The sequence below is a fragment of the Schistocerca cancellata genome, chromosome 5 (genome assembly GCF_023864275.1).
Source record: "Schistocerca cancellata isolate TAMUIC-IGC-003103 chromosome 5, iqSchCanc2.1, whole genome shotgun sequence".
Lineage (NCBI taxonomy): Eukaryota > Metazoa > Arthropoda > Insecta > Orthoptera > Acrididae > Schistocerca > Schistocerca cancellata.
The window spans coordinates 625,252,000-625,268,583 of NC_064630.1; the positions used below are offsets into that span (position 1 = coordinate 625,252,000).

The 16,584-nt window shown below is 40.2% G+C and overlaps 1 protein-coding gene across 1 annotated transcript in view; it reads left to right on the plus strand.

Moving 5' to 3' along the window:
* LOC126187440 (transcription factor 25) overlaps nucleotides 1-3,125 on the plus strand; it is a 152,458-nt gene extending 149,333 nt beyond the window's left edge. The window contains 1 exon segment of the mRNA XM_049928520.1: nucleotides 2,671-3,125. Coding sequence (XP_049784477.1) covers nucleotides 2,671-2,905 — 235 coding nt within the window. The 3' untranslated portion in view covers nucleotides 2,906-3,125.
* Nucleotides 3,126-16,584: the final 13,459 nt, after the last annotated feature.

Below are 16,584 nucleotides of genomic sequence, written 5' to 3' on the forward strand. Positions count from 1 at the left end.
ATTCTCTGTTTATTATGCAGTTAGGAGTGAAAGTTACTATATATAAGGTTATTTGGCATCACTATATATCAGGTTATTTGGCGTATTATTTAAACATTTCTCTTCCTTTGTGTGTGTCAAGGTAACACGCTTATTTCTTGTGCTGCTGTTTGTACATGTGCATTTTCCAAGATTTGTTGACCAAGTGCAAAGTTTCTACTGCCATTATGTGTTGTTATGGTTGAGTGGTATTCATTTGTTGTGTGGCACGTTTGTTTGCGATGTGGCGCGCAGATTTGAAGTGTTCTTGAGGTTTGTGATGTTTGGTGTGTGTGTGTGTGTGTGTGTGTGTGTGTGTGTGTGTGTGTGTGTGTGTGTGTGTGTGTGTGCGCGCGTGCGAGAGAGAGAGGGGGGGGGGGGGGGGGGGAGTTATGGATAGGCAGGTAAAGTGGTGAGTGGTGTGAAGTTTGGGGAGAGGGAATTTAATTTTAGATGGTGATTATGTGCTGTTTTGAGGGGGTTATTGGTTAAGTACTTTCTTTCTGGGGCTATTGATTTTTGGAGATGAGAGTTTTCTTCTATTGTTAATTTTTGATATAAGCTGTTACTAGTTGTAAGAATTTTTAAATCAGTTTCTGTTTTCATTGTGCCTTTAATTGATCTGCAAATGTTGAATGTGAGCTATTACTTTTCAGTGCTCTGAGATATCGTGTATAACTGCTTCTAAAATTTCTGGTTGTTTGTCCCACACAAGGAGATTGATAGCAGTTGCAAGGTAGTTGATATATACCAGGCTAGCTGTATTTGTCAGTGTTGGTGGTATTTCTTCCAAGTCTGTTCTGTATTGTATTGTTGATTCTGTATGCTATGCTCAGTCCTCATCTCTCTAATATATTGCCCACCCTGTGTGTAATTTTGTTGTTATGCAGTTTGTTGTGAGTTGTATTGTATCAATGTGTATGATTCTTTTTATGACAGTGTTGCCTGTTTTTGCATTTTGTTGATTATTTTATCTGCTATCTATGAACCATACCCATTCACCTGTGCAGGTTGCTTTATTTTGTTCAGTTCTTCTGTGAAAGGTGTTTTGTTTAGTCTTTGTAGTAAATATCTGAAACCATCTGCTTTATGAGTTATAGGCTGATTGGACAGATTATGAATGATGGCACTGGTGATTGTAGGTATGCTATAAATTGTGAACTCATGTTTGTTGTATCTCTCATGTATGGTGTAATCTAAGAAACTGAGTTTTTCACCTGTTTGTGTTTCAGTGATGAACTGCATTTGTGTTTGTCCTTATGAATTTTTTAAATAAGAGAATTGATTCATCTGTTACAAAAATTATATTAACTACATATCTGTACCAATGTTTTGTTTTGTACTGCTTTGGTTTAAAACACTACAGCACATTGAAGTTTGTCATTGTATATGCTTTGGTGAAATGATTGGGGGGTGTATGGATGTACCCATGAAAAAAAAAAAAAAAAAAAAAAAAAACAATCCACACCAATATTAAGGATGAAGATACGTAGTTCCACTATCACAGTGAAAATCGATTATTATATGGGGGTTATATTTGTTCTGTGCGAGATGTATTCACATGCGTGCATGTAGGCGTGCGGATACACTTGTGTATGTGCATACTTTTGTTATTTCATCCCAGATTTTCCATTGTTTATTTACAATACCAGGTTATCAGGTGTTGGTCTGTGTGTATAATTTTTATCACTGCTTCATCAGCAGAAGGAGATTCCAACTTTACATAATTGTTTAGCTGATACTAATAGAATGCTTGTCATCTTTCTGGATGCGTAACAACTCGAGTTAGCAAATTTATTTTTTTTTTTTTTCCTCAGTATGTGCCTTTATTTGTGATTCCTGCTTTTTTAAGTCAAAATTTAATCCAAAGTTTGGATTGCATTTTTGTCTGATCCTATAGATTTCTGCTTCGGAACCATCACCATATCCTTTAGAATAGCAAAACACAGTCGTTGATGTTGTTATTCATGTGTCAACTTAGTTTGGAGGGACTGTGTACCCCACAGGCAAAAGGTATGAAACAATTTTGAAACAGTTTACAGATGCTATACTACAAACAGAGCTCAATCTCAGATCTGAATCAACTTACATTGACATTTCACGTCATCTTACTAACCTGCGACATGACAATATTATGAAAAGAATAGATTTCTGCTCACCACATAGAAGCAGCATTAATTTTTCTCTGCAACTCGGTACCTCCTCTTTGTGGTGAATAGCTCACTATTCTGTTCACAATATTGTTGTTATTCCATTGTGAACTTTCTTTTGTTTGATTTAATCTGTGAGATGGATAGATGTACATCTAGAACTCAGCCAGGCATTTGCATCCATTGCTATCCTCCTCACAATATTCTGGCCCTTTTTTTTTTTCACTCCATCCATCATTCCATGCTGTTATGATCTTGACCTCCTTGGGTCAGAGTGAAAGGAACCTTTAAAAAAAAAAAAAAAAAAAAAAAGCACATTTTCTGAAGTTGAAAGTTCAAGAAGCTAATACTAACAAACACAGTACACCCAAGCATTTCTAAATAGACATTAAATATAAATATTATTTTTATTCTATACCAATGAAAAGTTTTGTTGGCATTGTATACACTATGTATACTACAGTTTTAAAAACAGTCTTATTTAATTATCATACTTTTCCAGGGAAAATGAAGCAGCTGAAGCAGATGCCGATGCAGGGGCAGGAGGAGCAGCTGCAGCTGGGGTAGAACTTCGCATCAGTGTAACAACATTGTTAGATGCAATGCGAGACTTGCTGTCAAATATTTACACATCTGATGTGGTGCATGGTGACCACTATTTGGACAACAATGAAGATGATGATGATGATGATGGGGAAGATGAGGATGACTATGATGATGATACTGACAATGATTGAGGTTAATTAATATGTAGTTACTGTTCTGTCAAATACCTTAAAACCTGATGCACATAAAATGTTAAGACATCAGAAAAACAAAATTTTTATTATTGTCTGTGCCACTTCATTTATGATCAAAGGAAACTAAGCCCAAGATAACATGTGTTGTGTGTGATATATAGTATGATCAAAGTGTGGAGTTCCACTTAATTTGTAAATACAGTCTTGTTATTGTTGACTGTGTTGTTGTTCTTGTTTTTTATAATATAAAATTCTTAATCTGTTAGTATTTTGCAGTGAAATTTTATGTATTGCTGGGAGGGGGACTATCTACAAAAAGTGGTACATGAAGAAGAATGTTATGTGAATTTGTTTCTTGGAAACCTGTAGACTAGATACCAGTGCTAATCTCATTGTGTGTAACAGCAACTTCTCTGGATTTTCTACATAACTAAACATACACGCAGGTATCATCTCTACTTTGCACCTACAAAAAGCCAGCTTATAATGTAATATTCTGTAGGAGGTAAACTTTTTGTTTATTAGGAGAGAAATTAGTTGATTAAAAAGAGGCATCTGTATATCAGAAAGTGGTAACTGTAAGGTGGACCATCCATTGGTAAAAAAAAGGGGGGGGGGGGGATGCAAACTTTAGTGAGTTGCTTCTGAATAAGGAAAGGACATCGGAAAATTCAGTGGGCTTTCATTTTTGTGGACCAGCCTATAATTCATTTGTGAACAATAGTGTTTATTTGCCCTTCTGTGCTTCTCTTCTTATGATGTTTTATCTCTTTTCATTTTATGTTTGTGTATTATCCAGCCCCCCCCCCCCCCCCAATGAACCATAGACCTTGCCGTTGGTGGAGAGGCTTGCGTGCCTCAGCGATACAGAAAGCTGCACCGTAGGTGCAACCACAACAGAGGGGTATCTGTTGAGAGGCCAGACAAACGTATGGTTCCTGAAGAGGGCAGCAGCCTTTTTGGTAGTTGCAGGGGCAACAGTCTGGATGATAGACTGATCTGACCTTGTAACGCTAACCAAAACGGCCTTGCTGTGCTGGTACTGCGAACGGCTGAAAGCAAGGGGGAACTATGGCCGTTATTTTTCCCGAGGGCATGCAGCTTTACTGTATGGATAAATGATGATGGCGTCCTCTTGGGTAAAATATTCTGGAGGTGAAATAGTCCCCCATTCGGATCTCCGGGCGGAGACTGCTCAGGAGGACGTCGTTATCAGGAGAAAGAAAACTGGCGTTCCACGGATCAGAGTGTGGAATGTGAGATCCCTTAATCGGGCAGGTAGGTTAGAAAATTTAAGAAGGGAAATGGATAGGTTAAAATTAGATATAGTGGGCATTAGTGAAGTTCGGTGGCAGGAGGAACAAGACTTCTGGTCAGGTGACTACAGGGTTATAAATACAAAATCAAATAGGGGTAATACAGGAGAAGGTTTAATAATGAATAAAACAATAGGAATACGGGTAAGCTACTACAAACAGCACAGCGAACGCATTGTTGTGGCCAAGATATACACGAAGCCCACGCCTATGACAGTAGTACAAGTCTATATGCCAACTAGCTCTGCAGATGACAAAGAAATTGAAGAAATGTATGATGAAATAAAAGAAATTATTCAGATAGTGAAGGGAGATGAAAATTTAATAGTCATGGGTGACTGGAATTCGGTAGTAGGAAAGGGGAGAGAAGGAAACATAGTAGGTGAATATGGATTGGGGGTAAGAAATGAAAGAGGAAGCCGTCTGGTAGAATTTTGCACAGAGCATAACTTAATCATTAGCTTAATCATAGCTAACACTTGGTTCAAGAATCATAAAAGTAGGGTGTATACGTGGAAGAACCCTGGAGATACTAGAAGGTTTCAAATAGATTACATAATGGTAAGACAGAGATTTAGGAACCAGGTTTTAAATTGTGTGGACTCTGACCAGAATCTATTGGTTATGAACTGTAGATTAAAACTGAAGAAACTGCAAAAAGGTGGGAATTTAAGGAGATGGGACCTGGATAAACTGAAAGAACCAGAGGTTGTACAGTGTTTCAGGGAGAGCATAAGGGAACAATTGACAAGAATGGGGGAAAGAGATACAGTAGAAGAAGAATGGGTAGCTTTGACGGATGAAGTAGTGAAGGCAGCAGAGGATCAAGTAGGTAAAAAGACGAGGGCTAATTGTAATCCTTGGGTGACAGAAGAAATATTGAATTTAATTGACGAAAGGAGAAAATATAAAAATGCAGTAAATGAAGCAGGCAAGAAGGAATACAAACGTCTCAGAAATGAGATCGACAGGAAGTGCAAAATGGCTAAGCAGACATGGCTAGAGGACAAATGTAACGATGTAAAGGCTTATCTCTCTAGAGGTAAGATAGATACTGCCTACAGGAAAATTAAAGAGACCTTTGGAGAAAGGGGAACCACTTGCATGAATATCAAGAGCTCACATGGAAACCCTGCTCTAAGCAAAGAAGGGAAAGCAGAAAGGTGGAAGGAGTATATAGAGGGTCCATACAAGGGTGATGTACTTGAGGACAGTATTATGGAAATGGAAGAGGATGTAGATGAAGATGAAATGGGAGATATGATACTACGTGAAGAGTTTCACAGAGCACTGAAAGACTTGAGTCGAAACAAGGCCCCGGGAGTAGACAGCATTCCATTAGAACTACTGACAGCCTTGGGAGAGCCAGTCCTGACAGAACTCTACCATCTGGTGAGCAAAATGTAAGAGACAGGCAAAATACCCTCAGACTTCAAGAAGAATATAATAATTCCAATTCCAATCCCAAAGAAAGCAGGTGTTGACAGATGTGAAAATTACCGAACTATCGGTTTAATAAGTCACCGCTGCAAAATACTAAAGGGAATTCTTTACAGACGAATGGAAAAACTAGTAGAAGCCGACCTCGGGGAAGATCAGTTTGGATTCCATAGAAATATTGGAACACGTGAGGTAATACTGACCCTACGACTTATCTTAGAAGCTAGATTAAGAAAAGGCAAACCTACATTTCTAGCATTTGTAGACTTAGAGAAAGCTTTTGACAAAGTTGACTGGAATACTCTCTTTCAAATCCTGAAGGTGGCAGGAGTAAAATACAGGGAGCGAAAGGCTATTTACAATTTGTACAGAAACCAGATGGCAGTTATAAGAGTCGAGGGGCATGAAAGGGAAGCAGTGGTTGGGAAGGGAGTGAGACAGGGTTGTAGCCTCTCCCTGATGTTATTCAATCTGTATATTGAGCAAGCAGTAAAGGAAACAAAAGGAAATTTCGGAGTAGGTATTAAAATTTATGGAGAAGAAATAAAAACTTTGAGGTTCGCCGATGACATTGTAATTCTGTCAGAGGCAGCAAAGGACTTGGAAGAGCAGTTGAACGGAATGGACAGTGTCTTGAAAGGAGGATATAAGATGAACATCAACAAAAGTAAAACGAGGATAATGGAATGTAGTCAAATTAAGTCGGGTGATGCTGAGGGAATTAGATTAGGAAATTAGACACTTAAAGTAGTAAAGGACTTTTCTATTTGGGGAGCAAAATAACAAATGATGGTTGAAGTAGAGAGGATATAAAATGTAGACTGGCAATGGCAAGGAAAGTGTTTCTGAAGAAGAGAAATTTGTTAACATCGAGTATAGATTTAAGTGTCAGGAAGTCATTTCTGGAAGTATTTGTATGGAGTGTAGCCTTGTATGGAAGTGAAACATGGACGATAAATAGTTTGGACAAGAAGAGAATAGAAGCTTTTGAAATGTGGTGCTACAGAAGAATGCTGAAGATTAGATTGGTAGATCACGTAACTAATGAGGAGGTATTGAATAGAATAGGGGAGAAGAGGAGTTTGTGGCACAGCTTGACAAGAAGAAGGGTCCGGTTGGTAGGGTATGTTCTGAGGCATCAAGGGATCACAAATTTAGAATTGGAGGGCAGCGTGGAGGGTAAAAATCGTAGAGGGAGACCAAGAGATGATTACACTAAGCAGATTCAGAAGGATGTAGGCTGCAGTACGTACTGGGAGATGAAGAAGCTTGCACAGGATAGAGTAGCATGGAGAGCTGCATCAAACCAGTCTCAGGACTGAAGACCACAACAACAACAACAATAGGTGCAGAATGTGACACATGGATAATGACATATGGAAGTTGAGGTCTGGCTGTGATTCTTGCACAGATAGCCAAAGCAGTTATGGCGACTGCTCACGTACATTATCCAGCTTTCACTCTTAGCTAAAGGACAGCAAAAATAAAACCGATCTGGAAATAGCACACCAAACACCAGCTGTAACATTACGCATTGGCTATCTAATGTACTAATGAGGATTTTCTGATGGGTAATGGTGCCTGTTTTGCTAGTTCTCATACACAAGACAGACTGAAGAAAGCCTCATCTAAAGAAAATAGAAAACTTGAGGTTCCCTATGTCCCAACCCCACTTCATTTAGAAACTTCTGAGAGAAGCAAACAAGTTGGTCTGGAAACTCACTCACACAACAGAATACTTGTAAGTATACAAAGACAGGTCCTGTGTGATAATTTTCTAACATGATGACTGTTTATTCTGCACCGGCACAGCTAACCTGTGACATAATTTTGTCACTTATTTTCGTTGGCTATGTCCTCTTAGCTCTTCAGATTGCATTCTGCTGAAATGCCAAAAATAGTTTTCAAGCCAGTTTTATTTTGGAAATCGAGCACAATTTAGATTACATTCATATTAGATTTTGAACAGACATTCTTATTGGAACCTAATTTCCATTAATCCTTAAATCACAAAGAAACTGAACTTGTTTTATCCCAATATGTACTAAGTGTTTCATCATTCGTCTACAGACAGATGATGTTAAACTGTAACCTGGTAAGGAAATAACTTTCAGTGTCATTGCTTATTTATTCCTTCTTAAGATATTGGCGTGGAAAAGGAATCAATTTGGAATCCGTGGACACTAAATGTATTGTGAATGATTATCTGAGAGGATTTCAGTGGGTACCGATCCCATAGTCAGTTTGAACTGACAAATGGAAGCATACATTTAAGTTATTCGTTAGCTAGTATATCTACAAATAAGAATTTTTGTTTGAGGCTTTAGAGATTCATTGTCAAATACCACTGATTGTCATTTACTCGCTTCTTTCTCCACCAGAGGTGGCATTAAGATGTATCCAAAGGTAAGCATGCCAGAGAAACAAAGGAATGTAGACCCATTATCAGGTGATGTGTGTCGACATTCAGGTGACAATATTAATTCATGAATTCACCAACAATTGCTATGCTTCTGTCAGGGCAACTACAACAGTGCTTCTGGCCAGGTTCTCATCAGTATGTTGAGGGGGCATTGGGTTGTGTGGGGAGAGCAGGTTTGCTATTTCAAATATTTTGTTACCTATTATCTCCTCCAACCCACACTAAGCCACTTAGTTAGGTGATGGATGTTTGGTGTCATCTTATTGGCACTATCATAGTTTTCTGTGATACATGTGTAAAATAAGTTCATGTGTTACTGTTCTCTTTGTATCATCAGACAACTTTAAAATAAGGGATTTGATCATGTATTGTCATGCTCCTGTAGTGTGACCATTAATCAATGAGCACCAAAAGCTAACCACTAGATGGATCACCCTACGTACATTTTGTGTTGCGAACCTCATTGAAATTTGGCAACATTGAGTGTTCAGTGCATTTTTATCAGTATTACATACACCAGGTTATTTTGATCTTCCCAATTTTTTTGGTTATGAAATTACCCATTAGTTTTTTTATCACTTCCTGAAAGCCTCTCACTGAGGACAATGGGTAAAGATAATAGGAAGAACCTCAAATTTTACAGTCAACCTCTATAATAAAACTTATTTGGCACATGTAGCTACTTTGGGCCACAGTGTTTTTGTAACTTGCTACGTAACTACATTAATTTAACATTACTCGGAATCAATATGTCAGTGTAATGTGATAAGAATAACTGGAGATTTTTACCAACAGTAATGCCTGGTTCTCTGACAGAGCTTGAACCTTTTCACTGGCGCCCTGTTTTTATCATGTGACAGGTGATACTGGGGAATTTTTCGTAGTTTCAAAAGTAATGTAACTGCACGATTTCCAGAAGAATTCATCTTTCCAGAGCACTCTTTTATTTCCTTTTTAAAGTGCAAGCACTAATGCATTTTATCATAAACATATCAATTTTTGCTTCCATATGATTGTGATATGTTTATGTATATATGTTTTAAGCAAATTAATTGTATATCACTCATAACTGCCACATCACCTATGAGTAAAATCCACACATTTGTATTCAACTTTTGATTAAGATATTAAATATAGATTTTAAGATGGTGGAACGTACATATCAAGCATCAGTTGGTGGGAACAAAGTTCTGAACCGTTTGATCGTGTACTAGACTTTGTTGTATTCACCAACTGCAAACTTCCTTGAAAGAAATACTTAGAGACAGCTGAATCTGCGGTGTTTGATATGCCATATGTGCCTCCCCTGGTTGAGCTAAATGGTGAGCACTGCAGATAGCTCAGCAATCTGTTTGGTGGGTACAGGCCTGGCAAACCAAGGTTTTCTGAGCTGAGGACTGGTAAGTGCCTCCAGTTTTCTGTAACAATGAACTCTGAGGAAGGTTCAGAAACCACCCCGCAGTGCGACGGTGAAGCATTGAGTTTCGCAGTGAGTGGGGATCTTGGGATAATCGCTATGATCGCAAGGGTGGTAAAACTTCACAAGAAAACCCTCAATCTGAAGGTGTACTGTTCACTGATGATATGCATGGCTGTTGAGGCGGAACAGTCATTAGCAAGCAACCTCTGGTGTACCTGCCGTACCTTGATTATATAAGGCTTAACCAGGCAAGCAGAACTCTGTCTAGGTGAACTGGTATGTCCATAGATGCTCGTGGAAATATCATCCTGAATCCAGTCAATACTGACACTCACTCATTGAAGCGAATGGAGAGGCTAGTCATCCTGATACTTGGAATGTCTTAAGTAACAGGGCTCAAGGACTCATGAATCAGAACTTGTATATAGTGATGATAAGGTAAGAGGGTATGTTTGAAAAACTATCTCCTTCCTATATTCATGAGGAATTAGAACGGCTTTCTGGTACTTTCAAGTCTATTACATTGTTGTGAAATGGTTAATTGATAATTGAAACTAACTGGTCAAAGCAGGTGGAACTTCTTAGAAAATCAAAAATGACTATGAAAGAGTTAATGAGTTGCACATGATATTATGGACATAGGCATTTCAGAATTGAAATAAGTATTGGTGTCACGGGGGATAGTTGATGTGGAACAATGGAGAGATTGAGAAGACTGCTACCTCCATTGCGACCTTCAAATCTCCTGCGCGTCATGGCAAGGTTCCTATTTCTGAAGGTTAGGCCTTATAAATACATAACCCCAGGAGCTGTTTCAAATGCTAGCAATTTGATCACACAGTGCTGAGTTTCAGAGGTTAAGTGACTTGCAGGAAATCTGGAAAGTCAGCTCATGATGCTGGCACTTATTGCACATCTCCAGCGATATGCATCAACTGCTCTGGTAGCCACCCAGCGCAGAGCTGAGATTACCCAATTTTCACTGGTGAACGAAAAATTATGGAAATAAAGGTGACAAAGTGGATCCCCTATGTGGATGCCAAAAAAGGGTGTAAGGTGAAGAAACCCTGTACCTTTGCCGTTTCTTTTGCTTCCCCAGTGAAGAACCTTGTTCTCATTGTAGATGCTCCAACACAGATGCTATTTAGTGAAGTTGTATTCAACACTAGCACCTGTACTTGCACTTGCACATGCAAAAAGCAATGAGAGTAAAGACCTAGTGATACAAGCAGCTGCAACACGAGAGAAGGGCAACACATTCACATTGGGCATAGAGCCCCAAAAGTAGAATGCCTCTAAACTTCCCCTTTCCCCACCAACCTTGAAGTGAAAGAGGGTAAGGAAAAGGTCAGAATTTTTGGGTCCCAAGCAGCTCCAGGCACCAACAGACATAATTTTGGTATAGTTGACAGACAAGGGGACATGATCACCGAATTAGATGCCTCATCGTCAGACAATGACTGCCTCTTTAATCCCCCCTAGATCTACAAATGCCTCACCAACCTGACTAAAAGATTGTAGTAGCTTAAAACCATGCCACTGAAGTGGGTCCCGTACCCTAGTGGGATATAAATGGATGCAGGACACATCTCCCGTGTGGAGTTCCTAGTTTCCCATCAGGCTCCTTCCCAAGTGGCGGGTAGGGGAAAGTTTACGAGATATGGTGAACACTAGAAAATTAAAATACCTAGGACAGACCAAAGCTAGCAAACTGCTGCCTTGCTGCTGGGAGTTGGGTCTCTGAAGACTAAGGAAGAAAACCCTAAATGAAAATTACCCATTCTCGAGTGGAGATTGGACATAGGGTTGACCCCCCACACTGTAAAAAATACATGTTAAGAAACTTCAGCAAAGAAAAGCCAGGTCGATAAAGGATAACGGATATGGCATGGACCAGGTTATGGAGGATGGGCAACCAGTCGATGGGGGCAAAAATAGTGAGAAAAGAAAGAAAAACAATATTAAGTGTAAATTGAATATATTCATCGGTACTAATGCCCAGGAGCTCTGAAAGTCATTTTAGACAAAATACTGAACCTGAAGCAGCCCATCACAGCATTACAAGAAGTAAGATGTAGACTGGGAGTGGAATACTAAAAAAGAAAGACGCAAATGTATTTTATAGCTGTAGCAAAAGGAACCATGAGTTTGGGACAGGATTTGTGGTGCATCACCAACTAAAGCACTTATTAATAGGATTCAATCCTGTGAACCCAAAACTATTGACACTTCAGTCACTCCATAGTTAATGCCCATGCACCAACTGAAGAATCAGAGGATGAGGAAAAAGAAGCTTACTACGAATCTCTGGAAAGAGCATATGATGAATGTTCGGGGCATGATATAAAAATACTTGACAGAGACCTAAATGCCCAGATGGGACGAGAACAGATCTGTAGACCAAATGTTAGTACCTGTAGTTAACATGCCGTAAGTAATGACAATAGGGCAAGGTTGATAGTATTTGCAACATCTCTGTTGTGGTAAGCTCCACATTGCTCCCCCACAAGGAAATAAATAAGGGAACATGGATAGCACCTGATAGAAATACAATAAATCAGATCAACCATGTAATAATTGATGCAAGGCACAAGTCAGACTTTTTGGGTGTAAGGAGTTTTAATAGGTCCAAATATACACAAGGAACACTTCGTAGTTTGAGCATGGGTTAGAGCAAGAATATTTAATGTAGTGAAAGGAACGCAGCCCGGGACACAGAAATACAACAGTACAGCTTTAGCATCGGAGGAAGCAGGGGAACAATACCAGTAGAGAATAATTCAGGCGCTTGAAGATGCTGGAGAAAGTAACAACATTGAAGATAATGGGAAAAGGTAAAAAAGACAGTGCAGATAGCAGCAACAAGCTAGATAATTGCGAACAGCATGAAGCAAACAAGAACCTCATGGTTCCATACCAAATGTGAAGCAGTAACAAATGAGGAAAAGAAAGAAGCACACAGAAAGACATTACAACCACATTGTACCAGGAGGATAATGAAAGAATTCAAAGAAAAGCGGAGAACTGAAAAAGAGGACCCATCAAAGGATAAAGAGGGAATGGATGAAGGCAAATATTGAAGAAATGGAGCTTCCCATAAGTGCAAATGAGGCAAGGAAATTTTATAGAGAGGGGAATAAGGCACAGAAACCTTTCAGGGACAGAAAGAGGTGAGAACTGCAATAAGGAAATTAAAGAACAATAAAGTGATAGGAATGGATGGCATTCAAGCAGAACTTTTCAAGCAAGGAGCCTCTAATTGGAAAGGAACATCCTGAACTGTTAAATCTAATGTGGGGAGAAGAGGAAATGCCTCATACATGGAAAGAGGGAATTAGATGCCCTTTATATAAGAAAAGAGACCAGACGAAATGTGAAAAATCGTCTAGCTTACTGTACGGGTGACTCCATCCAATAATACAGAGGGAAATGGAGCCATAGCAATATGAATTTATCTCCAGTGAGCCCACTATCGATCGGATATTTACCCTAAGACAAATTCTGGAAAAAGAAATATGGGGTCGAAGTACATCATCTATTTATTGATTTTAAAGCAGCTTACTGTATAGGAAGAGAACTATATCAAACTCTAGGTGAATTGGTTATTCCAAAAAAGCTGATAAAGATAGTAAGAATGACAATGAGAGAAATGCAAGGTTGCATAAATACTTGAGGATTGTTGTCCAATACTATGGAAATTAAAAATGGAGTATGGCAAGTTGACGTGCTGGAATGCCTTCTGTTCAACACCGCCTTGGAGAAGATGATGAGAGAAGCAAGTAATTCGAATAGGGGAATGATTTTTCATAAATCTGTGCAGGTACTGGCCTCTTCGGATGACATCAATGTAGTAGCAAGAACTCTGGTGGCAATGGAAAAGTCATTCACTGCACTTGAACAGGCCAGCAGTAATATAGGATAAATATGAACAAGCAGAAAACACAGTACCTAGCTGCTGGGGAGGCACCCAGGAAAAACGTGCCAGCCAAACTAGCAATGGGTAACTACACCTTTGAAAGAGTTAATCATTTCAAATAACTGGGTTCACCAGTAACCCATCTAAATGATACCTTCTATGAAATAAAGCAGTAATTAATTGTAGCCCATAAAGCTTATTTTGCTTTAACAAAGCTTTTATCGTCAAGACTCCTGACTAGAACCATGAAACTAACCATCTGTGTAAAACACTGATCAGACCAGTGCTTACATACACTATGTGATCAAAAGATCCGGACACCCCCAAAAACATAAGTTTTTCATAATAGGTGCATTGTGCTGCCACCTACTGCCAGGTACTCCATATCAGCAAGCTCAGTAGTCACTAGAAATCGTGAGAGAGCAGAATGGGGCACTCCGCGGGACTCACGGACTTCGAAAATGGTCAAGTGATTGGGTGTCACTTGTGTCATACGTATGTACGTGAGATTTCCACACTCCTATACATCCCTAGGTCAACTGTTTCCGGTGTGATAGTGAAGTGGAAACGTGAAGGGACATGTACAGCATAAAAGCATACAGGCCAACCTTGTCTGATGACTGGCAGAGACTGCCGACAGTTGAAGAGGATTGTAATGTGTAATAGGCAGACATCTATACAGACCATCACACAGGAATTCCAAACTGCATCAGGATTCACTGCAAGTACTGTGACAGTTAGGTGGGAAGTGAGAAAACCTCGATTTCATGATCGAGCAGTTGCTCATAAGCCACACATCACGCTGGTAAATGCCAAATGACGCCTCGCTTGGTGTAAGGAGCGTAAACAATGGACGATTGAACAGTGGAAAAACATTGTGTGGAGTGACAAATCATGGTACACAATGTGGCGATCCAATGGCAGGATGTGGGTATGGCAAATGCCCCGTGAACACCATCTGTCAGTGTGTGTGCAGTGGCAACAGTAAAATGGGAGACGGTGGTGTTATGGTGTGGTTGTGTTTTTCATGGAGGGGGCTTGCACTCCTTGTTGTTTTGTGTGGCACTATCACAGCACAGGACTACATTGATGTTTTAAGCACCTTTTTGCTCCCCACTGTTGAAGAACAATTCGGGGATGGCAACTGCATCTTTCAACACGATCGACCCCCTGTTCATAATGCGCAGCCTGTGGCAGAGTGGTTACATGACAATAACATCCCTGTAATGGACTGGCCTGCACAGAGTCCTGACCTGAGTCCTATAGAACACCTTTGGGATGTTTTGAAACACTGACTTCGTGCCAGGCCTCACTGGCCGACATTGATACCTCTCCTCAGTGCAGCACTCCGTGAAGTCTGGGCTGCCTTTCCCCAAGAATCCTTCCAGCACCTGATTGAACATATGCCTGTGAGAGTGGAAGCCTCCATCAAGGCTAAGAAGGGGCCGACACAATACTGAATTCCAGCATTACCGATGGAAGGCACCACGAACTTGTCTTTTCAGCCAGGTGTCCGGATACTTTTGATCATATAGTGTACACCTCTGAAACCTGGGTTCTGCAACAAGAGCTGCATTCAAGAGAAGGATACTCAATAGAATCATCGCCCCAATTTGTGAAAGGGAAAATGGAGGAGGCAATACAATCATGAGTTGTACACCATCTACAAAGATCAGCTGTGGATTGTGAAGTCATCTAGGCTGAGAGGGGCTGGACACGTGGCATGGATGAATGATACAGAGAGACCAAAAAAGGTTTTACAAAGAAAGTCAGGTGGACAGAAAGGACATGATCAACTGAAAACTAAATGGGAGGATGGAGTCTTTGAAGACTTTTGAAAGATGGGACCAGGATAAGCGAAAGGAGATAGTTGAAGAGGGAAACATTCATCATGAGTTGTAGAGCACAGAAGAAGACGAGACCCATCTGGAGGAACTTTCACTCCTTGTACAGGACAGACCTATGTGCTTACATCTCCAAGAGACACATTTTAAAGCTACTGAAGCACTTGTACATAGAGGCTTTCACTTCCACAAGAAAGACAAGACAAAAGATGGGAAGCAGTATTCATCAAGGACACATCCCACTCCTCACCTATGTCCGTAACCACAAAGCTACAAGTGATAATGTTGTTAAGATAATGACCCACGTTAGTGTCACAGTGTGCTCTACACCATGAGCCCATTGACAGTGAGATCCTCACACAGCTTTTTGCTATATTGCTCCACCCTGTTCTCCTTTTGAGAGACTTTAATGCACACATTGTACTATGGGGACCCAACACCTCTTGCCCCCAGGACTTGTATACTAGAAGATCTTGGATCAAGCTATGCATTTCAGCATTGTTACAGGTTTGTGTACTGCCATAAACCTCTCCTGCTATTGCTCAGTGGGAAGTTGATGACAACTATCATGCCAGACAACCTATCCTTATCTGGATCTATCTGCCAGATGGAGTAGATCACGAATGGAAGCTGCCGAAATGGCTGTTCCGAAACTCTGACTGGATGCTTTGCATGCAGTTAGCTATTTTTGAGCAATGTGCAGGTATCCAGTACTGGGTAGATCACATTACAGCTCTGGCTCATCAATCCACCAATGCATCCTTCCCCAAGTTATCAGGAACACTTAGGAGGCAGCCTGTCCCTTGGTGGAATGATGAGTGTCATCCTATAATCAAGAATTGGAGGGCTGCTGTGTAAAGATTTAACTGGTGCCCCACATATTTAAAGCTTGCAACCTTTTGAATGGCAAGAGCAAAGGCAAGGCGAATGATGTGAGAGAGGTCAGTGCAAGAGTTCCTGAACTCCTTCAGTAGTTCCACTCCCACAAGCAAAGAACGGGAAGCCATTGGGAGGATTTCCAGGTGGACTCACCTCCAAGCATCTGCACAAGACCAGGGGTCTTTTCTACCATTGTTGAGAGACACTGCTCACTGTTAGACAATCGTGGCCAGTTTTAGCCAGATCCAGCTTTCCATGGTTATCATAAGATGCAAGAGTGGATTGGTTTTGATTTCTGTTCCATTAACAGGAAGTATACAACCAGCCTTTCTCTATTTTGAACTTGGATTCTGCATTGTCAGTAGCTCACTATACCACAACCGGTCACTTACAGCATATTGAAATAGTTGAACATGCAGTTGAAGATAGTCCTCCTCCA